The following is a 24234-nucleotide window of genomic DNA, read 5'->3' as shown; positions in this document are numbered from 1 at the left end:
GACTTGGGGGTGATAAAGTTGTTAGAGGGAGGGGTGACGATTCTGGAGACAGGAAAGGGGTGATTTAAATGGGCTGAGACCCAAGGGATGACTGGGTCACTGTTTTCCCTAGACACAGGCCCTCTCTGTGTGTGTGTGTGGTGCTCTAATCAGTATGTCTCTGGGTGAGTCCCTCTGCTCCAATCTCATCCGAACAGCCCTGCTTTTGTCCACTGTAAAAACAGCAGTAAACCCAGGCACCGATGCCCATCTGTCGTTCCGTCTTGTTTCCATGTTGTGCAGTCTGATATAGTGAGGTCTCATTGTGTCAGATGGAGGGTTGGAGGCCATGTTCTGTTTCCATGTTGTGCAGTCTGATATAGTGAGGTCTCATTGTGTCAGATGGAGACTGGAGGGTTGGAGGCCATGTTCTGTTTCCATGTTGTGCACCAGACAAGATAACACCAGTCTGACTACACCAGACAAGATAACACCAGTCTGACTACACCAGACAAGATAACACCAGTCTGACTACACCAGACAAGATAACACCAGTCTGACTACACCAGACAAGATAACATCAGTCAGTCCACACCAGACAGGATAACATCAGTCAGACCACACCAGACAAGAACACACCAGACAGGATAACATCAGTCAAGACCACACCAGACAAGATAACACCAGACAAGACCACACCAGACAAGATAACACCAGACAAGATAACACCAGACAAGACCACACCAGACAAGATAACATCAGTCAGACCACACCAGACAAGACCACACCAGACAGGATAACATCAGTCAAGACCACACCAGACAAGATAACACCAGACAAGACCACACCAGACAAGATAACATCAGTCAGACCACACCAGACAAGATAACATCAGTCAGACCACACCAGACAAGATAACATCAGTCAGACCACACCAGACAGGATAACATCAGTCAGACCACACCAGACAAGATAACATCAGTCAGACCACACCAGACAGGATAACATCAGTCAGACCACACCAGACAAGATAACATCAGCCAGACCACACCAGACAAGATAACATCAGTCAGACCACACCAGACAGGATAACATCAGTCAGACCACACCAGACAAGATAACATCAGCCAGACCACACCAGACAGGATAACATCAGTCAGACCACACCAGACAAGATAACACCAGTCAGACCACACCAGACAAGATAACACCAGTCAGACCACACCAGACAAGATAACATCAGTCAGACCACACCAGACAAGATAACACCAGTCAGACCACACCAGACAAGATAACACCAGTCAGACCACACCAGACAAGATAACATCAGTCAGACCACACCAGACAAGATAACATCAGTCAGACACCACTGGAGGACTGGAGTTGAGAACCACTGTCTTACACTGTATATATATACTGTCATTCACCATAAACATGATCTCTCATCCATTGTGTGTGACGTCTCCCTCAGTGCTGCCCAACCCAGAGATCACCCACGTGACCTCCAGCGGGGTCATCGAGGCCAACTGCACGGCCGCAGCCCGTCCTGCAGCCCAGATGGTATGGAATGTGGAGGGCGACAACCGGACGCTGGGGCCGTCCGTGTCCTCGTCCTACGACCAGGGGGACGGCACCACCCTGGTCACCAGCACCCTCCTCCTCCAGGAGGGCCTGCCCCACGACCAATCCGTCAAATGCATGGTGCACCACCGAGGCCTGGACTCGCCCATGTCCGTCAACCTCAATGGTGAGCAGCTCAGAGAATCACATTGGCTCAATAAAGATGTGTATATTAGCAGTAAATCATTAATAAGACCACATGTCTTATAAAAGATCTAATAAAGGTATATTAGTTATAGTTTTTTAATAAAAAAACAGTTTTTTTCTGCTTATGAAGACAAGTCTGCTTAACAGCCCTCGCAATGTGACAGTGCTGGGTTCACATAGTTTTTTTTTCTTTCAAATGCCATACATGGAGTGCGATGGGCAGGGTTTGCACTTTTAGGACTATTGTTTTGGGTCCATTCCGCCAGGCGAGGTCAATCAAGCCCAGGACTTGGGGCTACTATTTGAACCCAGGTCTGCATTGTGGTTCAACATGTGTAGAGTTGTGTGTTGAAATCCTGTATTGTAACACTGTCCTGATCTAGTTTTGTGATTGTATCCATTTGGGAGGGTGATTCTTAGGAGCAAGCTTCAGTTGCTATTCTAGTTATGTACAATTATGGCTCGTTTGATAGACCATTAAGTGCTCCAGTTTCCAGGAAGTGGAAAACCAAAATAAGCATCAAGCCTTTTCCACAGTGCATCTATCTCTCTTGTTGTGAAGCTCATATCATGAGTTATGGTCAAAATGAGGCATAGTTTAATGTCCTTGAAGTCAATATTGTGGTCCTGTCTGGCTCAGTTGGTCATGACGCTAGCAACGCCAGGGTCCTGGCTTCGATTTCCAGGGGGTCAGATTTGTTTACCAAAATGTATGCGGTCACTGTACTGTGAGTCATTTTGGATAAAAGCGCCTGCTAAATGGTATATGCTATCAAATTTGATTTGTCACATGTGCCGAATACAACAGCTGTAGACCTTACAGTGAAATGCTTACTTACAAGCCCTTAAACAACAATGCAGTTTTAAGAAAATACAAACAAAAAAAAAAGTAAGAGATAAGAATAACAAATAATTATAGAGCATAAGCAAATAACAATAGTGGGGTGATATACAGGGGGTACCTGTACAGAGTCAATGTGGAGGCTATATACAGAGGGTACCTGTACAGAGTCAATGTGGAGGCTATATACAGAGGGTACCTGTACAGAGTCAATGTGGAGGCTATATACAGAGGGTACCTGTACAGAGTCAATGTGGAGGCTATATACAGAGGGTACCTGTACAGAGTCAATGTGGAGGCTATATACAGGGGGTACCGGTACAGAATCAATGTGCGGGGGCACCGGTGTCGAGATAATTGAGGTAATATGTACATGTAGGTAGAGTTATTAAAGTGACTATGCATAGGTAATAACAGAGTAGCAGCAGCGTAGAAGGGGGGGGGTTGACAATGCAAATAGTCTGGGTAGCCATTTGATTAGCTGTTCAGGAGTCTTGTGGCTTGAGGGTAGAAGCTGTTTAGAAGCCTCTTGGACCTAGACTTGGCGCTCCGGTACCGCTTGCCAAGCAGTAGCAGAGAGAACAGAGAGAGTCTTTGATGATTTTTAGGGCCTTCCTCTGATACCGGCTGGTAAAGAGGTCCTGGATGGCAGGACGCTTGGCCCCAGTGATGGACTAGGCCATACACACTACCCTCTGTAGTGCCTTGCGGTCGGAGGCCAAACAGTTGCCATACCAGGCAGTGATGCAACCCGTCAGGATGCGCTCGATGGTGCAGCTGTAAAACTTTTTGAAGATCTGAAGACCCATGCCAAATCTTTACAGTTTCCTGGGGGGGGATAGGTTTTGTTATGGCCTCTTCATGACTGTCTTGGGTCTTGTTAGTTTGTTGGTGATGTGGATGCCAAGGAACTTGAAGCTCTCAACCTGCTCCAACTTGCCCATTGATGAGAATGTGGGCGTGCTCGGTCCTCCTTTTCCTGTAGTCCACAATCATCTCCTTTGTCTTGATCACGTTGAGGGAGAGGTTGTTGTCCTTGCACAACACGGTCAGGTCTCTATGACCTCCTCCCTGTAGGCTGTCTTATCGTTGTCGGTGATCAGGCCTACCACTGTTGTGTCATCAGCAAACGTAATGATGGTGTTGGAGTTGTGCCTGGCTATGCAGTCATGAGTGAACATGGAGTACAGGAGGGGACTGAGCATGCACCCCTGAGGGGCCCCCGTGTTGAGGATCAGCGTGGCGGATGTGTTGTTACTTGCTCTTACCACCTGCGGGTGGCCCGTCAGGAAGTCCGGGATCCAGTTGCAGAGGGAGGTTTTTAGTCCCAGAGTCCTTAGCTTAGTGATGAGCTTTGAGGGCACTATGGTGTTGAATGCTGAGCTGTAGTTAATGAATAGCATTCTCACATAGGTGTTCCTTTTGTCCAGGTATGAAAGGGCAGTGTGGAGTGCAATTGAGATTGCATCATCTGTGGATCTGTTGGTGCGGTATGCAAATTGGTGTGGGTCTAGGGGTTCTGGGATAATGGTGTTGATGTGAGCCATGACCAGCCTTTCAAAGAATTTCATGGCTACAGATGTGAGTGCTATGGTTCGGTAGTCATTTAGGCAGGTTACCTTGGTGTTCTTGGCCAATGGGACTATGGTGGCCTGCTTGAAACATGTTGGTATTACAGACTCGGACAGGGAGAGGTTGAAAATGTCAGTGAAGACACCTGCCAGTTGGTCAGCGCATGCTCGCAGTACACATCCTGGTAGTCCGTCTGGGCCTGCGGCCTTGTGAATGTTGACCTGTTTAAAGGTCTTACTCACATCGGCTGCGGAGAGCGTGATCACACAGTCGTCCGGAACAGCTGATGCTCTCATGCATGTTTCAGTGTTACTTGCCTCGAAGCGAGCATAGAAGTTGTTTAGTTCGTCTGGTAGGCTCGTGTCACTGGGAAGCTCTGTGCTTCCCTTTGTTGTCTGTAATGGTTTGCAAGCCCTGCCACATCCGAAGAGCGCCGAAGCCGGTGTAGTACGATTCGTTCCAAGTTTGTATTGACGCTTTGCCTGTTTAATAGTTCGTCGGAGGGCATAGCGGGATTTCTTAGAAGCTTCCGGGTTAGAGTCCCGCTCCTTGAAAGCGGCAGCTCTACCCTTTAGCCCAGTGCGAATGTTGCCTGTAATCCATGGCTTCTGGTTGGGCTATGTACGTACAGTCACTGTGGGGACGACGTCCTCAATGCACTTATTGATAAAGCCAGTGACTGTGGTGTACTCCTCAATGCCATCGGAAGAATCGCGGAACATATTTCAGTCTGTGCTAACAAAACAGTCCTGTAGTTTAGCATCTGCTTCATCTGACCACTTCTTTTATAGACCGAGTCACTGGTGCTATCTGCTTACATTTTTGCTTGTAAGCAGGAATCAGGAGGATAGAAATATGGTCAGATTTGCCAAATTGAGGGCAAGGGAGAGCTTTGTACGCGTCTCTGTGTGTGGAGTAAAGGTGGTCTAGAATCTCTAGGTAGACAGTGTGGGCTACAGCTTATCATGAGATACCTCAGGTGAGCAAAACCTTGAGACTTCCTTAGATTTCGTGCACCAGCTGTTGTTTGCAAATAAGCATAGGCCCACACCAAGTGTCTTACCAGAGGCTGCTGTTCTATCCCAACGATAGTGTATAACCCGCCAGCTGTATGTTCTTAATGTCGTCGTTCAGCCATGACTCTGTGAAACATAAGATATTACAGTTTTTAATGTCCCATTGGTAGGATATACGTGCTTTCAGTTCGTCTCATTTATTTTCCAGCGATTGAACGTTAGCTAGCAGGCAAAGGCAGAAGGCAAAGGCAGATTAGCCACTCGTCGCCTGATCCTTTTCCGTGAAATCTCAGTTTTCTTCTCCAGCCAATGACGGGGATCTGGGCCTGTTCGCGTGTCTGTATTATATCCCTCCCGTCCGACTCATTGAAGAAAAACTCTTCTTTTAAACTGAGGTGAGTATTCGCAGTTCTGATGTCCAGAAGCTCTTTTAGGTCATAAGAGACGGTAGCAGCAACATTATGTACAAAACAAGTTACGAACAAACACCAAAAAAGAAAAGAAAAATCACATGGTTGGTTGAGAGCCGATAAGACGGCAGCCATCCCTCCAGCGCCAATCACATCTCATGGGTTGTCATATGTCTGTTGGTAAACATGGTGTGTGTGTGTGTGTTGCAGTTGGTCCGGCCCTCACTACTATCATCTCAGTATCCTGTGTGGCAGCCTTGCTCCTGTGCTGTCTGTGTGTGTGCCTCTGCAAGTGCTTCCTGTGTCGAGACGGTGAGTAGCCAATCAGCTTCTGATCCTCCTTGAGTCCATTTTCCTGGTCGAAGAGGTGACACTCCATGGGCTTATTTAGTGGGAAGCAACATTGTCATGTAACCTGAACATATAGAGTGAACACGATTCTCTCATTCAGAATAGAGGACCCTGTCCATTCAATATACGTTGTAATTATATCTGCAATGTTTCGACGGTTGTGTCCTACTCAATACACTCCCTAGGTGTTTTGTAAACAGTCCCAAAAAGGACATTACTGCTATTTTTGTGTCGTCTCCAACACCATGGATGTGTTGTTGCCATGGTGAGGCTAACGATACCAGTGTTCTTCTGAATCCTGGGAACAAGCCTCTTCAGAGCTGACACAGCAGACACAGTTTGACCGGGTTATGCTTGCCAAGTTATGAGTGCTTCTCATAACCCGGGTCATCTGTCTCCTACTGTGGTTGTTTCATGTGTTCAAGATATAGAGGAGACTTTTCGTTGGCATCGGAATGTGACGTCACTTTCCCTGAGATCTACGATCTCTAAAAGCCAATTGGTCAATCTCAGAGTGAAAAGTTAACATCTTGCTCCATGAGTTTGCACGGTTGGACCATGGCATATAAACACAATGTAGAAGGCAGCTCAAACGTTTCATTGATTGTGACTCCTTCTTGATTGCAACTCCCACTGGTTAGCATGGGAGGGGCGGTTTTGGGTCAATCAAAAAACTAAACCTTAATTTAACAAATTTCCCCTCTGAGATTAATAACGTATTTATGAAATGGGGTCAAGGCCTCGTCATCATATCTCTGTGACTTCAGTGGACTCTCAGGATCTCCAGAGAGCCCTAGAGAGTAGTAATAACAGATGATAAAACAAATAGTTGTATCTCTTTGGTAATAAGTATCTCAAACTTCTGCAACTACCAGTGTTGTTAAAGAACACTCAGTAACAGCTGGCACAAAGCTTGACACAAAAACACAACAGTATGACCTTCAAAATGTTCACTGATGGAAAGTTACCATTCCCCTAAAACACAAAACCAACATCACCAAGGTAAGGAAACATGACTCAAAAGGATAACTCTTTGAGACCGATGACATATTTTAACATGGAGGTGGGAGGTCCACAGGAAAGTGAAAGGGGGATACGCCAGTCCTCTGTCATCATCGCTCCCTTGACCCTTGACCTCTGACACCTTTTCCCATGACCTCTTCAGGGTAGGGTGAAATGGCGATAATAATAGGACTTCCCAGTTCCCAGGTAGATGCAGGAAACAGAACAGATCACGCTACCGACAACAGTTGCCGTCAAAGTGAGCTTTTTGGTCAGCCAAAGGAGAGAGATTTCAGGAAAGGTCCCTTTTTTTTGGTTCCATTTCCGATTGTGAAATCCTGTGGGCACAGTTTCTGGCAGCACTAGTTTACATTGGTATTTACCTGGCATTAAAAATGAAATTGTATGAGTACTTTCAGGTAGTTCCTTCAAGGAATTCAACACAACAGTATTACTCAGTTTCCTACTGAGAAATCCTCCTGCCGCTTCAACATGTTTACGCCTCAACATGTTCAAACTGAAGAGGCTCATTACGCTAACCATATCATTAGTGATAATGATATGATTTAGCCAATGAGAGGGAAGTGGCTCTGGGGTTAGTGTGGTCTATGATAAGCAGTGGTGGGAGGGGTGAGCAGTACGTCAACTTATTCTGAAAGAGGTGTAGTCTGCAAAACACTGCTGCTGAGTCTGGCACTGAGGTGTCAATATAAGCCAGGCAGGGTTGTGGAGGAATTATAATCACAGTCCATGAGAGTTGGCTCTGTTGACTCATGGCTATATCTTAGAAGTGGTGTAGCATTTAGCAATAGGGACAATTTTGATTTCTTTCTTTCTTACAGATAGACCAAGACATTTTAGAAGTTGATCGTGTTCGTCGGATCTCTTTTGTACTCTTGTAAAGTTTAAGGGTCATTGAACGGACCGTCCATGGTTTGCGTACCTCGTAGGTTTAGTAATTATTTTAGTTTCCGTAGCTGATGAAAGTGTCCGACTTGACTCACTGGTCGGTCAGAGCTTTCATCACGATGTTGCTCTTCCTCATTGCTGTGTTCTTACGTGATAAGAAAGGCTGGAACTGATGAGGAAGACCTCTGCCATGTGGGTAGATGTGTTGAGGAGACAGATTCACTGGTACTCATCTACTCCAAAATACTCCAAACTCTTTCCTGTTGAGTTACTTTTCTCAGACTTTCAGCAAAGGCTCCAAAATCAACATCCTGGAGGGCAGACATAGACATGTCCTTGTTGGTTCACCTCCTGAATCATGATGTGGATTCAAGACCGCAGATGCGTCCCAAATGGCACCCAATTCCCTATGGGTCCTGGTCTAAAGTAGTGCCCTATGGGTCCTGGTCTGAAGTAGTGCACTACCTTCCATTACCTGTGGAGGTAATAATTGACTTTGCATAGCTGTTTCTCATAAAATCATTATGAGAAATATTCCGATTGTTAAATAGAATGTGTGTGAGTAAATGTAACTCACTATGATTTAATGTGTGTATAGAACTTAGAGGTGACACACTGTCACCCCTGCCAAAAAACACCACAGAGGTCATTTAGATATGTTTAATAATTCAGTTTGTTCTAAGTGTTGTCTATGGTTCGTGCTCCTCTCCTCTCCCCCCAGAATAACAAGTGCTGGCTCTCCAGTGCTAGTTTCTCAGTAGAAAGGACTTTCTCTAATCCGCTACTTGGAGCCAGATTCACACAAGGGGCCAGGAGGAGGGAAGAGGGGGCAGAAAGAACCCAAAAATCTGACAAACTGCCCAGTGGCTAACAACGCCTCTCTTTTTCTCAAACTGTTCCTGCCGCATGCTAGCCCGGCCCTCACTCATTGCTGTGCCCTCAATGACATTGTGCAGAGTGCCGTGATTAATCACGTGATGGGGTCAGAAGATGGTTTTGATTATGACGTTGCTGTGAGGTTGTTGTATCAAGAGAGGCACCTGCATCTCTGATTTCAGATTTATCTCCCACTGTGTTGTATTATAGGTCAAACAACTGCATGTCAGCAGCTGAAATTACACCAACACTTGCAATGGAATGAGGAGAGATGGCTTCTCTAATTGATCTAATATAATTTCATATTTGACAATTACCTTTGTCCATTTTAAAAAATATGATATTTGTGTGTCTAACTTTCTCACTCCTCATTATTCACGATTCGTTCAGGATGATCTGTAACCATGGTAACATCCACATGAATGTAGAAGTGTTAAGAAACATTCTATTCTTCTTTACAATAAAAGTGTCTCCATCCATTATTGACCATTAATTTCTATTGGGCGCAAAATAATCTGAAACACAACCAAAACAAACAGCAAGTGCATCCAAACAAGTTTGTAGAGTCACAGAGTTTGATGCCATCATTGTGTGCTCGGAATATGGGACCAAATACGACACTTTTGACTACTTTAATACAAATACAAGTGAATTTGTCCCAATACTTTTGGTCCCCTAAAATAGGTGGACTATGTACAAAAAAAGTGCTGTAATTTCTAACGGTTCAAAAGAAATAGATAAATACCCTCAAATGAAAGCTGACATTCTGCACTTTAACCTCATAGTCATTGTATCATTTCAAATCCCAAACAACAAAACATTTGGAGCTCAGAGATGTGGCTAGTCTGGATGGTGGAGTAGATTATTGATATGTGTGGGGAGAGACTGGGAGCAGCATGAAACCACAAGTGGGTTTCTGTGGTTCTACTGTGGTTCTACTAAATCAATGGGCCATAGTGGTGTCTGTCTGCTTCAATGACAGCTGGGAAATAGAACCCAACCCAGAACTGAAGGTATTCCAGTCAAATTGGGCAGTTCTATTTATGTCTACACAGAGTTAGCGTTTGTATGATAACATAGTCGTGGCACACAGGAGACCCGGTCGTCAGACATACTGTTAAAAAGCTTCATGTGTGTCTTGTAGGATATGAGCTTCAGCCAGTCATGCAGAAAGTCAAGTCCAGATAAGAACTTCTGTTATTTGATGAAAGGGGAAGTTTGCATGGGGCACTTTTAATCTGCAACACAGGAGGAAGTGCGGGGAGTAACCATATCCTGTCCGGCACACAAACATGCTCAACCGACCTTACCTCGCCATGAGTGTGGCACTGTTGGCAAAACTCTGATTGGTTGTGGGGAAGTAGGGAAGACAGTTTCAGAAACAGTCTAAGAGAAGAAGGGAAATAACAGTTTTAGTTTTATCACCTTTACGTTATCTTGACCGTTAAGCATGGTCATCTATCACCAATCTGGCAACCTGGTTAGAGATCCTCTGATTGGATGGTTAGGAGACACCTGCTGGTGGTTGCCTGTACATGTTCATTTACTTTTCAATAAAAAGTTGATGCCTATTGTTACTGATAAACCACCATTGATTATCCCACACTCACAAACGCACACTACTATGGAATATCAGCCATGCTTTACTTTTATTTATTTATTTCACCTTTATTTATATAGGCCGTGGTGGCGAAGTAATTACAATATAGCAATTAAACACTGGAATGGTAGAATGTGCAGAAGAGGAATGTACAAGCTGGGGTGCAAAGGAGCAAAATAAATCAAATAAATAACAGTATGGGGGATGAGGTAGTTGGATGGGCTATTTACAGATGGGCTATGTACAGGTGCAGTGATCCGTGAGCTACTCTGACAGCTGGTGCTTAAAGTTAGTGAGGGAGATATGAGTCTCCAGTTTCTGTGATTTTTGCAGTTCGTTCCTGTCATTGGCAGCAGAGAACTGGAAGGAGAGGCGGCCGAAGGAAGAATTGGCTTTGGGGGTGACCAGTGAGATATACCTGCTGGAGTGCATGCTAAGGGTGGGTGCTGCTATGGTGACCAGTGAGCTGAGATAAGGCGGGGCTTTACCTAGCAGAGACTTGTAGATGACCTGGAGCCAGTGGGTTTGACGACGAGTATGAAGCGAGGGCCAGCCAACGAGAGCATACAGGTCGCAGTGGTGGGTAGTATATGAGGCTTTGGTGACAAAACGGATGGCACTGTGGTAGACTGCATCCAATTTGTTGAGTAGAGTGTTGGAGGCTATTTTGTAAATGACATCGCCGAAGTCGAGGATCAGTAGAATAGTCAGTTTTACGAGGGTCTGTTTGGCAGCATGAGTGAAAGATGCTTTGTTGCGGAATAGGAAGACGATTCTAGATTTAATTTTGGATTGGAGATGTTTAATGTGAGTCTGGAAGGAGAGTTTGCAGTCTAACCAGACACCTAGGTGTTTGTAGTTGTCCACATATTCTAAGTCCGAACCGTCCAGAGTAGTGATGCTGGACGGGCAGGCAGGTGCGGGCAGCGATCGGTTGAAGAGCATGCATTTAGTTTTACTTACATTTAAGAGAAGTTGGAGGCCACGGAAGGAGAGTTCTATGGCATTGAAGCTCATCTGGAGGTTAGTTAACACAGTGTCCAAAGAAGGGCCAGAGGTATACAGAATGGTGTCATCTGTGTAGAGGTGGATCAAAGAATCACCAGCTGCAAGAGCGACATCATTGATGTATACAGGAAAAATGTCGGCCCGAGAATTTAACCCTGTGGCACCCCCATAGAGACTGCCAGAGGTCCAGACAACAGATTTGACACACTGAACTCTGTCAGAGAAGTAGTTGGTGAGTTCTAAGTGTGCATGTGGTCTTTCAGGGCTGGTTGTGTGTTAAGGGGTTTCCTCTGTTCCTGGAAACGGGTGGAATGCGTGTACTGTAGACACCCTCTATAACACAGGAGGTTGGTGGCACCTTAATTGGGGAGGACGGGCTCGAGGTAATGATTGGAGCGAAATGAGTGTAATGGTATCGATACATCAAACATGTGGTTGCCAGGTGTTTGTTGCTATCCCAGCCTCAACTGTTTGTTGCTATCCCAGCCTCCACTGTTTGTTGCTATCCCAGCCTCCACTGTTTGTTGCTATCCCAGCCTCCACTGTTTGTTGCTATCCCAGCCTCCACTGTTTGTTGCTATCCCAGCCTCCACTGTTTGTTGCTATCCCAGCCTCCACTGTTTCTTGCTATCCCAGCCTCCACTGTTTGTTGCTATCCCAGCCTCCACTGTTTCTTGCTATCCCAGCCTCCACTGTTTGATTCCATTCCAGCCTCCACTGGTTGTTGCCATCCCAGCCTCCACTGTTTGTTGCTATCCCAGCCTCCACTGTTTGATTCCATTCCAGCCTCCACTGTTTGATTCCATTCCAGCCCCCACTGTTTGTTGTTATCCCAGCCTCCACTGTTTGTTGCTATCCCAGCCTCCACTGTTTGATTCCATTCCAGCCTCCACTGTTTGATTCCATTCCAGCCTCCACTGTTTGATTCCATCCCAGCCTCCACTGTTTGATTCCATTCCAGCCTCCACTGTTTGATTCCATCCCAGCCTCCACTGTTTGATTCCATCCCAGCCTCCACTGTTTGATTCCATTCCAGCCTCCACTGTTTGATTCCATCCCAGCCTCCACTGTTTGATTCCATCCCAGCCTCCACTGTTTGATTCCATCCCAGCCTCCACTGTTTGATTCCATTCCAGCCTCCACTGTTTGATTCCATTCCAGCCTCCACTGTTTGTTGCTATCCCAGCCTCCACTGTTTGTTGCTATCCCAGCCTCCACTGTTTGTTGCTATCCCAGCCTCCACTGTTTGATTCCATTCCAGCCTCCACTGTTTGATTCCATTCCAGCCTCCACTGTTTGTTGTTATCCCAGCCTCCACTGTTTGTTGCTATCCCAGCCTCCACTGTTTGATTCCATTCCAGCCCCCACTGTTTGATTCCATCCCAGCCTCCACTGTTTGATTCCATCCCAGCCTCCACTGTTTGATTCCATCCCAGCCTCCACTGTTTGATTCCATCCCAGCCTCCACTGTTTGATTCCATTCCAGCCTCCACTGTTTGATTCCATTCCAGCCTCCACTGTTTGTTGTTATCCCAGCCTCCACTGTTTGTTGTTATCCCAGCCTCCACTGTTTGATTCCATCCCAGCCTCCACTGTTTGATTCCATCCCAGCCGCCACTGTTTGATTCCATCCCAGCCTCCACTGTTTGATTCCATCCAGCCTCCACTGTTTGATTCCATTCCAGCCTCCACTGTTTGTTGTTATCCCAGCCTCCACTGTTTGTTGCTATCCCAGCCTCCACTGTTTGATTCCATTCCAGCCTCCACTGTTTGATTCCATCCCAGCCTCCACTGTTTGATTCCATCCCAGCCTCCACTGTTTGATTCCATCCCAGCCTCCACTGTTTGATTCCATCCCAGCCTCCACTGTTTGATTCCATCCCAGCCTCCACTGTTTGATTCCATTCCAGCCTCCACTGTTTGATTCCATTCCAGCCTCCACTGTTTGTTGTTATCCCAGCCTCCACTGTTTGTTGTTATCCCAGCCTCCACTGTTTGATTCCATCCCAGCCTCCACTGTTTGATTCCATCCCAGCCTCCACTGTTTGATTCCATCCCAGCCTCCACTGTTTGATTCCATCCCAGCCTCCACTGTTTGATTCCATTCCAGCCTCCACTGTTTGATTCCATCCCAGCCTCCACTGTTTGATTCCATTCCAGCCTCCACTGTTTGATTCCATTCCAGCCTCCACTGTTTGATTCCATTCCAGCCTCCACTGCTCTATAATGTGTCTGGATGAGTGTAACGCTTGGCCAGGATGTTATGATGTTTTTGGCAGGGAACATTGCATGATTGAATCACTTTCAGGAAGAGGAATAAGACCAGGTTTGGTCCTGCTCCTTAAGCAAACCAGAGGAAGTCTCTACTCCGATGTAAGGCCTTTGTTCTTTCAAAGACAAAGGTGTTGATATCTCGCCCTGCACCAGACTTCTCGCCCTGCGGCAGACTGATCGGTCTCCACATGATGCTGGCTGCCTGTTTGTGTAATGAGGACATTAGAGGGTCAGGAAGAGGGAGTGACTGACTGACAGGGGACTGTTGTTTTGAGTTGAAACTGTGGAGTAGATGAGGGTACAACTAACACAATAACACCTCGTTTTTGGATATGATGATTAATTAAATATCTCTCTCTCTGCCCCCCCCCCTACACTCTCTCACTCACTCACTCTCTCACTCTCTCACTCTCTGTCTCTCTCACTCTCTGTCTCTCTCACTCTCTGTCTCTCACTGTCTCTCTCCCGCCTCTCTCAATTCAATTCAATTCAAGGAGCTTTATTGGCATGGGAAACATATGTTAACATTGCCAGTGCAAGTGAGGTAGATAATATACAAAAGTGAAATAAACAATAAAAATGAGCAGTAAACATTACACTCACAAATGTCATATTATGTCTATATACAGTGTTGTAACGATGTGCAAATAGTTAGTACAAAAGGGAAAATAAATACATATAAATATGGGTTGTATTTACAATGGTGTTTGTTCTTCACTGGTTGACCTTTTCTTGTGGCAACAGGTCACACATCTTACTGCTGTGATGTCACACTGTGGTATTTCACCCAGTAGATATGGGAGTTTATCAAAATCGGGTTTGTTTTTTAATTATTTGTGGATCTGTGTAATCTGAGGGAAATATGTGTCTCTAATATGGTCATACATTGGGCAGTAGGTTAGGAAGTGCAGCTCAATTTCCACCTCATTTTGTGGGCAGTGTGCACATAGCCTGTCTTCTCTTGAGAGCCAGGTCTGCCAACAGCAGCCTTTCTCAATAGCAAGGCTATGCTCACTGAGTCTGTACATAGTCAAAGTTTTCCTTAAGTTTGGGTCAGTCACAGTGGTCAGGTATTCTGCCACTGTTTACTCTCTGTTTAGGACCAAGTAGCATTCTAGTTTTTTCAGTTTTGGTTAATTCTTTCCAATGTGTCAAGTAATTATCTTTTTGTTTTCTCATGATTTTGTTTGGTCTAATTGTCTCTCTCTATCTCGCTGTGTCTCTGCCCCCCTCCTCTCTCTCTCACGCTCTCTCTCTCTCGCTGTGTCTCTCCCCCCTCTCTCTGCCCCCCCTCCTCCCACCCTCTCTCTCTGCCCCCCTCCTCCCACCCTCTCTCTCTCCCACCATCCAGATTGAGATTTGACCTGGAATGGTGGAAGAAGGACTGTTTTGATGAGAAGCCAGAGTTCTGGTCATCCAGCTAGACCTATCAGCTCCTCAGCACCATACGCCCCATGTCTGTTAGAAGGAACAACTCACTACAGTACTACACATCACCAACAGCTGTTTCCCCAGACCCCACTGGGTGAACTGGACATACACCTTCATCCCACCAGTGACGACAACATCAACAACACTAAAGCCATGTTTCTATTAACAGTAGATATAAAGACACTTATCAAAATGTGGCTTTGAAGTTTAGTTTGTCTGGTCCCAGATCAGTTTGTAATGACTTGCCAACTCCTATAGTCATTGTTACGCCAATGGCTCAACAGATCTGGGATCAGGCTATAACCGGTCCACTCGATGAAGAAAAAAGTATAGGACAAAGGCCCTTAATTGAAAGTGCTTTAAAAGTAAGTTTTAAATTATACGTTCGCAAAAACTTTCTAATTACACACTGTAATGTTTAACAGTTACAGTGTGTTTAAGGACCAGGCTGCTGTTTTGTGTAGGAGTACTCCTGTTATTTGTTTGTGTGATTTTGCTGCTGTTATAAGGGCCGTGGGGGGGGGGGGGGTGGTGTGTTACACATATCTTTATATTTTATGACTCAAACACACACGTTGACTTCATGGGAGTTCCAGTATTAAAATGCAATTTGCCATGTATTAGTTAGCTATATGACATTTAGAATACAAACAATATCATATATTTCTCATGCTCAATATTTAACTTACATATTTCCAACAGGGAATGACAAAATGTCTGTGTCGCGTGCATTTTCTATTGAATCGTATTACTACCATCTGCCCATTTGAACTGAAGGTGTAATTACAGCAGGAAAATGGCCTCCAACTTTTCAGCCTGTTTAAACCTCACAACAGATGTATGTATACAAATTAACTACTACTGTTTATTAGCAATAAACTCTTCAGCATCTTCCTATAGTTTAACATCACACCAAATCAGCCTGTCCAAAATAGTCTAGACAACGATGGAAGTTGACGTGATTGTGTCAATGAAATATGCTTATGACATTGGATGTCAGATTGTGTATATCAGCATAGCTTTTTAGGCCACTGTCCCTTACGTCACTGTGAATATTCCTGTTGGAATGTCAAACAGCACTAATAGTGAGCTGAGCTGTGTGTTTCTAAGTGCTGCCTGAGGATTACTGGTGAACAGACCTACAGCGGTTTCAGAAACATTCACCCTTTGTCTTTCTCCACATGTTGTGTTACAGTCGGAATTTAAAATGGATTCAAATGAGATTTTGTGTCACTGGCCTATTACAAAGTAATTAAAATTGAAACGCTGAAATGTCTTGAGTCAATTTAGTATTCAACCTCTTTGTTATGGCAAGTCAAAATAAGTTCAGGAGTAAAAATGTGCTTAACAAGTCGCGTAATAAGTTGAATGGATTTTTGAATGACTACCTCCTCTCTGTACCCCACACATACAATTATCTGTAAGGTCCCTCAGTTGAGCAGTGAATTTCAAACAGATTCAACAACAAAGACCAGGGAGAATTTCCAATGCCTCACAAAGAAGAGCACCAATTAGAAGATGGGTAAACAAAGAAAGAGCTGAGGATCAATAGCGGTGGGCAATTTTTCAACCAATATGTTGTGATAATTGCAATGTTTGAGCTATAACCTGTTAGTTCATATGCCTTGTCACTGTGATATATAGGCTTAAAGCCGAGACAATAAGAAGACAGTGGTAGAAGAAATTCAACCACAACTTTGTTTCACCACAAAACCAGAGAGCAACATCTGTCCGGTGAAGTCCAGAAAGCATATTGCATGTAACAAACCTACAGCACGGTAGAACAAGTACATTTTACAGACATTCTCAGACTACTAAACTATTGATTTAGAACCACAGAGAGTTACTGCAAGTCACAAAGAAAACAAGCGCTGCCTCCACTAAATCCAGCACCATTTCAACATCTAATCACCTACGTTTACTGTGATCCTGTGACTACCGTTTCTCAGTGAAGTACTATGTTTATCCTTAACCACGGATTCCTGGTCTGGTCTCTTCTCTGCACCTGGGTCCAACCTCACCACGTCACAAAGACTTCAAAATGGCTGTCTGGCAATGATCAACCACCAACTTGACAAAGCTTGAATAAAGCTTGGGCGGGTAGCAGGGAACCAGGAACTGAGGCTGAGGCAAGGGGAGTAGGGGCAGGGTAAGCAGGACTGACGAGACGAGGGACTGGAGACAGGGACCAGAGTCAGAGCGGACGGAACTGTAGCGGAAAGCAGAGTCAGGCTAGGGAAAACCAGGCACAAGAGGATAACACGATCTATGCAGGAACAAACAGCTTAAACCGCAGACTGACTGAGCAGAGGCTGCGAACTAGCAGCGTGGAAGTGGCAGGGCTGATTATTGGTAAAGGCCTTGATTATGGAACATGTTGCAGCTGGTGGGGATCTGCTCCGTCTCCAGCACACCTGTCTCCACACACACACACACACACACACACACACACACACACACACACACACACACACACACACACACACACACACACACACACACACACACACACACACACACACACACACACACACACACACACACACACACACACACACACACACACACACACAGGGAGAGAGCACTGGGGAAGTGGCAGCAGGTTAGGGAGACACAAGATGAGAAGTAGATGGCAAGAGCAGATGTAGCAGGGAGAAATAATCTATTTAATACCTTTTTGAATTCAGGCTGTAACACAACAAAATGTGGATTAAGTCAAGGGGTGTGAATCCTTTCTGAAGGCGCTCTATGTACAGTATGTAATGCACTATTACAGGACCTACATGGACAATTAAACCACCCAGAGATGCTCTTTATTTCACTCTGTTGATCTTCATTATCAAATGAATTGTTGCAGATGACTCTGTTGCCTTTAGAAACGATGCTTTTTAAAGTATGTTTTATGTGTTTATGATAATTAGTGGACCTCACCATTGGAAGCTCTCCTCCTTGTACCAGGATCTGAAAGTCTTGCTTGACTACAGAGGTGTTTGTGTGCCCCTTGCATCCTGCAGACCATACAAGCTTGGCACCAGCCAGGCTTATTTCATTAGGTAACAGATTTATCAGACCTATGCTTTTTGAAGATGCTTCAACTTTGAAGGGCTTTGTGAGCCACAACATACTTTTTGGGTGTGGGTGTGTTTACGGGTGTGTGTACCTGTATGAATCGGTGTGTGTACCTGTATGAATTAGTGTTGTGTTGTTCTTGAAGATTATTCACCAGGGTTTCACCACAAGAGTCCCGTTGGAAACAGATGGTCAGAATAGATTGTGGGAGGTGAGCTAACAGAAAGCCCATTCAGTCTGCCCCTCTTGTGCCCAGTTTGGACTCGATGCTGTTTCTCTTGGACCGTCTGACTGGCACTGCTTTTTAAACATATCTACTCTTAAATGTTCTGTGACTATTGTGGCACAGTGAAAGTTCTGAAATAGCCTCAAAGCAAACACACACCCAGTCTCACTCCAGTTTCAGGTAGTCATATGAGTCAGGGAAACTGGGCCTACACATAAACACACACACACACTCATCCTGCCTACAATTGTGATTCTCTTCAGCATGTCTGTCATGTCTTGACTTGACCTGTCTTGGTCTATCTTGTCCCTTTCCTGTCTTGGTCTGTCTTGTCCTGTCTTGTCTTTGCCTGTCCGGCCTTGTCTGTCTTGTCTTGTTTTGGTCTGTCTTGGTCTGTTTTGGTCTGTCTTGTCCGGGTCTGTCTTAATAGAACAGTGTTTAAACAGTGTGTTCCTAAGAGAACAGTGTTAAGACAGTGTGTTCCTAACAGAACAGTGTTTAAACAGTGTTTAAACAGTGTGTTCCTAACAGAACAGTGTTAAGACAGTGTGTTCCTAACAGAACAGTGTTTAAACAGTGTGTTCCTAACAGAACAGTGTTAAGACAGTGTGTTCCTAACAGAACAGTGTTTAAACAGTGTGTTCCTAACAGAACAGTGTTTAAACAGTGTGTTCCTAACAGAACAGTGTTTAAACAGTGTGATCCTAACAGAACAGTGTTTAAACAGTGTGATCCTAACAGAAGGGTGTATAAACAGTGTGATCTAGTCACAGCTCTACTGGCCTCAGTTGGAATGTCTGCTTTAGTTGTATAGGATATTTTGTCCATTTATGGTTAAAATGCAAATGCCAATAAATCTAGGAATGGTTATAATGCAACTAATGCAGTTTTGGGTGGCCAGCTCTTCCTAGAGCTGCCCAGACAAACTGAGCAATCGGGGGAGAAGGGCCTTAGTCAGCGAGGTGACCAAGAACCCGATGGTCACTCTGACAGAGCTCTAGAGTTCCTCTGTGGAGATGGGAGAACCTTCCAGAAGGACAACCATCTCTACAGCACTCCACCAATCAGGCCTTTATGGTAGAGTGGCCAGACAGAAGCCACTACTCAGTAAAAGGCTGATGGTCCGCTTGGAGTTTACCAAAAGGAACCTAAAGAGTCTCAGACCATGAGAAACAAGATTCTCTGGTCTGATGAAACCAAGTTTAAACTCTTTGGCCTGAATGCCAAGTGTTACGTCTGGAGGAAACCTGGCACCATCTAAGGTGAAACATGGTGGTGGCAGCATTATGCTGCGGGGATGTTTTTCAACGGCAGGGACTGGGAGACTAGTCAGGATCGAGGCAAAGATGAACGGAGCAAAGTTCAGAGAGATCCTTGATGAAACCTGCTCCAGAGCGCTCAGGACCTCAGACAACCAAGAGAATGCAGGAGTGAATTCGGGACAAGTCTCTGAATGTCCTTGAGTGGCCCAGCCAGAGCCCGGATTTGAACCTGATCGAACATCTCTGGAGAGTCTTGAAAATAGCTGTGTAGCAACGCTCCCCATCAAACCTGACATAGCTTGAGAGGATCTGTAGAGAAGAATGGGAGAAACTTCCCAAATACAGGTGTGCCAAGCTTGTAGCGTCATACCCAAGAAGACTTGATGCTCTCATCGCTGCCAAAAGTTCTTCAACAAAGTACTGAGTAAAGGGTCCGAATACTTATGTTAATGTGATAGTTAAGTTTTTAATTTGTTATACATTTGCAAAAAATTCTAAATATCTATTTTTGCTTTGTCATTATGGGTTATTATATGTAGATGGATGAGAAAAAACAAATATTGAATCAATTTTAGGACTAAGCTGTAACGTAACATAGAGTGGAAAAAGTCAAGGGGTCTGAATACTTTCCGAAGGAACCCTAACCCCCCCCAGAGTCCACACATGGTAATACTAGATATGTATGTTAGTTCTGTTGACTGCATGGGAAGCTGGAGCACTTCACAATGACAGGAAAGTGAACACAATCCGTTCTGTACAAACAAACGTTTATTATTGAGAATGTTCTGAATATTATTAAAGTTCTAAAAGCAAATCATTAATCTAGGAGTGTAAATCAAAGGCTTATCTGGAGGAAACCCTCTGTTACCTATGAATGAACCTCTTGACTCTGGAACTTGGCATCACTGATTTTTCTTTGTCCCCCCTGACTCCACAACTCTGTCAGACCAAAGACATGTATCATTATGTCCAACTCTGTGAGAACAAAGACATGTATCATTATATCCAACTCTGTCAGACCAAAGACATTTATCATTATATTGAATGTGTTTCTTCTTCATTTGAGTTGACGTAACATGACATAAATTCGTAAAGTCTTCATAAGCACTACAAAGGGTCATGTGACAGGTCTGACCGTACGTCTGGTTCTTTACCAAATGTGGCATAACCTTTTTTCTACCCGTTTATATAGCATCACATTGACTTATGGATGACTTATGAAGCATCTATAGGGCTTCATTATGCCTTAAAGGTTATGCCTGGTTTTATGTGGGACCTATATATTTTAGTGGTCATACCCTGCCTCTTAACCTGAGACCGAGCAGCAGGTCATGGTCTCATGTTGAAACTAGATGATTACATTTGGATTGAACCCGTTCATAACAATATTATCAGTCCGAAACAAGATAACAGCTCAGTGGGAGGTTTAGCTAATTGTGTGCTATATATATCCACTAGAGGGCACTCTAGATCATCTTCTGGTAATTAACCCTTTAAGTACTCCCTACAGCGGTTAACTCTGTAGTGGTGGTTCTAATATAAGCAACTTTAAGGTGGTCCACCTGTATTTATATAGTTTTCAGATCTCTAATCTTGGTCCTCTGATGTCAGTTAAGCACATTCTTCAGACACATACTCGTTTACCTGTAGAAGTATGTGAAATATCCAACTTCCTCCTGAGAGCAGAACAGGGAATTGAGACATGAGAATAACAGTAGGAAGTTGTCCCCCCTGACACCACTACCCCTGTCATGGTGCTTGTATAGTACGAACACACACACACAAACACGCACACACACCCCAGCTAGACTTTATTGATTGCCTTATGATGAGGGGGATTAAAAATACATTTTAATGGCAAGTTTTCTGCTCAAAATCTTTTCAGGTATTGTTTTTCTCACTTCTACACATCCTCCTCAGTGTCAGAGGTCAGGGGTCAGACACACAGTCTACTGTCGGTGTAAGTCGACACATCCTCCTCAGTGTCAGGGGTCAGCCACACACTCTGCTGTAGGTGTAGCTCTACACATCCTCCTCTCCGCAGTGTCAGGGGTCAGGGGTCAGCCACACAGTCTGCTGTAGGTGTAGCACTTGGTGGATGCACATATCAATCACATGTATTTATAAAGCCCTTTTTACATCAGCAGATGTCACAAAGTGCTTCTACAGAAACCAACCTAAAACCCCATCCACGTGTCTGTCTGTGTGTGTGGGGGGGGAGCGTGCTATCACAGAGTCAGGCTTCAACAGTTAGTTCCACTCACAGACCACAGAGAGGTGGCGGGAACAACCTACGTCCACCTCTCACCACGGGACTGAAGTGGTTGAGACCAGAGAAGCACCACGTGGTCTAAGTTTTGGATCACTGTTTTGAACTGAAATGGCTCATTTCCTGGATTCAGTGGGACGTTGAGCATGGGGGAGCATGGTCTTGTAGGGGAACAGGTGCTTCCCTCTCTGAGTGTCTTAAATGTCACTGATGTTTTGGTTGGGAAAAAACATATAGGCTTAATAATCAGGTTAACTGTATATGCAGTTCAGACGCAGTTAAACCAAACATAATACATAGCTTCATCCTAATTCATATATAGGCTTAATAATCAGGTTAACTGTATATGCAGTTCAGACACAGTTAAACCAAACATAATACATAGCTTCATCCTAATTCATATATAGGCTTAATAATCAGGTTAACTGTATATGCAGTTCAGACACAGTTAAACCAAACATAATACATAGCTTCATCCTAATTCATATATAGGCTTAATAATCAGGTTAACTGTATATGCAGTTCAGACACAGTTAAACCAAACATAATACATAGCTTCATCCTAATTCATATATAGGCTTAATAATCAGGTTAACTGTATATGCAGTTCAGACACAGTTAAACCAAACATAATACATAGCTTCCTCCTAATTCATGTACAGTTCATCATTCGCCGTTCAGAAAATAGACATTTATTGAATAATACATGTAAAGCAACAACACATATTTTATTTTAAAAAGCCTCATTTTAAATAGCCAGTCAATGGCAATCATCATTGCTGTTCTGTTCCAGTACGTTCAGTGAGAGAACAGTGTCTTATAGAAGCAGCACCCTGGAAGGATTAGCACTTATTTCCCCTTTATTTAACCAGGTTACTCTCGTTGATATGAGACAAATCTATTTTTTCAAGAGAGACCTGGAGACAATGCAGATTGTCAGGTTGCTATAAGAGAAAAAAAGAACAGAAATGAAACAAGTCTTGTCAGAGTATGAGGCCTTGTGGGGTTAACTGTGTTCACAATACAGCCTTTATGGTGCAAGTGACCACACACAACATTATCATGTATGTGATCCGTGCAGCTCAGTTGGTAGAGCGTGGCACAAAAAACGTTTTTAAAATGTTTGCACTCACAACTGTAAGTCGTTCTGGACAAGAGTGTCTACGTAAATGTGCATGATGGTATTGAGAGATAAAGTCCCATTACTGGCCTAAACATGCCAGTCAGCTAAGCGGTTCCTGTTTTTTTAAATCATGGTGTCAGATGACCAGTGCACCTATGGTTCACCTCATCTACAATACTGTGCTGCAGGAGTGTCAAACTCATGTCTGCAGGTCTTTGGTTTTTCCTTTCAATTAAGCCATAGACAAGCAGGTGAGGGGAGTTCCTTACTGATTAGTGACCTTAATTTATCAATCAACACTGTTAAAATGAAGTACGTTGTAATGCCAAAACTTGTGGTAACTGAGCTGCCACCAAATTGAAGGAGACGAAACCTTAACTTTGCTGGAGTGTTGAAACACATCATCCTGAGATATTTTGAAACATGACACGGTGTGTTGTATCACCACTTAATCAAGTGCTGTGCAACACCTTGCCAGAGACTGGGAGCCCTCAGAAAAGGTTGAAAACACTAGGTTGGTGTTTCGAGTCCTGTTTAGTACAGAATTAGATCCCTTCTCTTTTGGTGCCGTTTCCTCTATTTAAAGCTTCTAAACTCCATTCTGATGTTTTGAATCCTGTCTAGTACAGAATTAAATCCCTTCTCTTTTGGTGCCGTTTCCTCTATTTAAAGCTTCTAAACGCCATTCTGATGTTTTGAATCCTGTCTAGTACAGAATTAGATCCCTTCTCTTTTGGTGCCGTTTCCTCTATTTAAAGCTTCTAAACTCCATTCTGATGTTTTGAATCCTGTCTAGTACAGAATTAGATCCCTTCTCTTTTGGTGCCGTTTCCTCTATTTAAAGCTTCTAAACTCCATTCTGATGTTTTGAATCCTGTCTAGTACAGAATTAGATCCCTTTGTCTGAAGTGCCTTAATGTTTAACATTGTTATGTATTTGATCATTTGACATTATTTACCGTTTTGGGCAGGCATTGTCAAGCACAGTGTCCAAATCACCAGCAGTAACTGGAGGGTGAACATTAATCATTTCCACCATTAATAATCTCCACCATTAATCATCTCCACCATTAATCATCTCCACCATTAATCATCTCCACCATTAATAATCTCCACCATGAATCATCTCCACCATTAATAATCTCCACCATTAATCATCTCCACCATTAATCATCTCCACCATTAATCATCTCCACCATTAATCATCTCCACCATTAATAATCTCCACCATGAATCATCTCCACCATGA

The 24234-nt window shown here is 44.2% G+C and overlaps 1 protein-coding gene across 6 annotated transcripts in view; it reads left to right on the top strand.

Moving 5' to 3' along the window:
- LOC110525760 (OX-2 membrane glycoprotein) overlaps positions 1-17852 on the top strand; it is a 41846-nt gene extending 23994 nt beyond the window's left edge. For 3 of the 6 annotated variants that reach the window (XM_090207408.1, XM_090207406.1, XM_090207407.1), the window contains exons 6-8: positions 1451-1726; positions 5796-5897; positions 14957-17852. In XM_090207408.1, the coding sequence (XP_090063534.1) occupies positions 1451-1726; positions 5796-5897; positions 14957-14961 (383 nt within the window). In that variant the 3' untranslated portion in view covers positions 14962-17852. Of the gene's footprint in view, positions 1-1450; positions 1727-5795; positions 5906-14956 lie in introns of those variants that run through there. The other 3 variants (XM_090207403.1, XM_090207405.1, XM_090207404.1) reach the window with 1 other exon arrangement.
- Positions 17853-24234: the final 6382 nt, after the last annotated feature.

This window comes from Oncorhynchus mykiss, chromosome 18 (genome assembly GCF_057628025.1).
Source record: "Oncorhynchus mykiss isolate SJ-2025 chromosome 18, ASM5762802v1, whole genome shotgun sequence".
In the NCBI taxonomy this organism is placed as follows: domain Eukaryota; kingdom Metazoa; phylum Chordata; class Actinopteri; order Salmoniformes; family Salmonidae; genus Oncorhynchus; species Oncorhynchus mykiss.
Note: the sequence above shows the minus strand (reverse complement) of the source record. Positions and strands in the feature narration are given on the sequence as shown.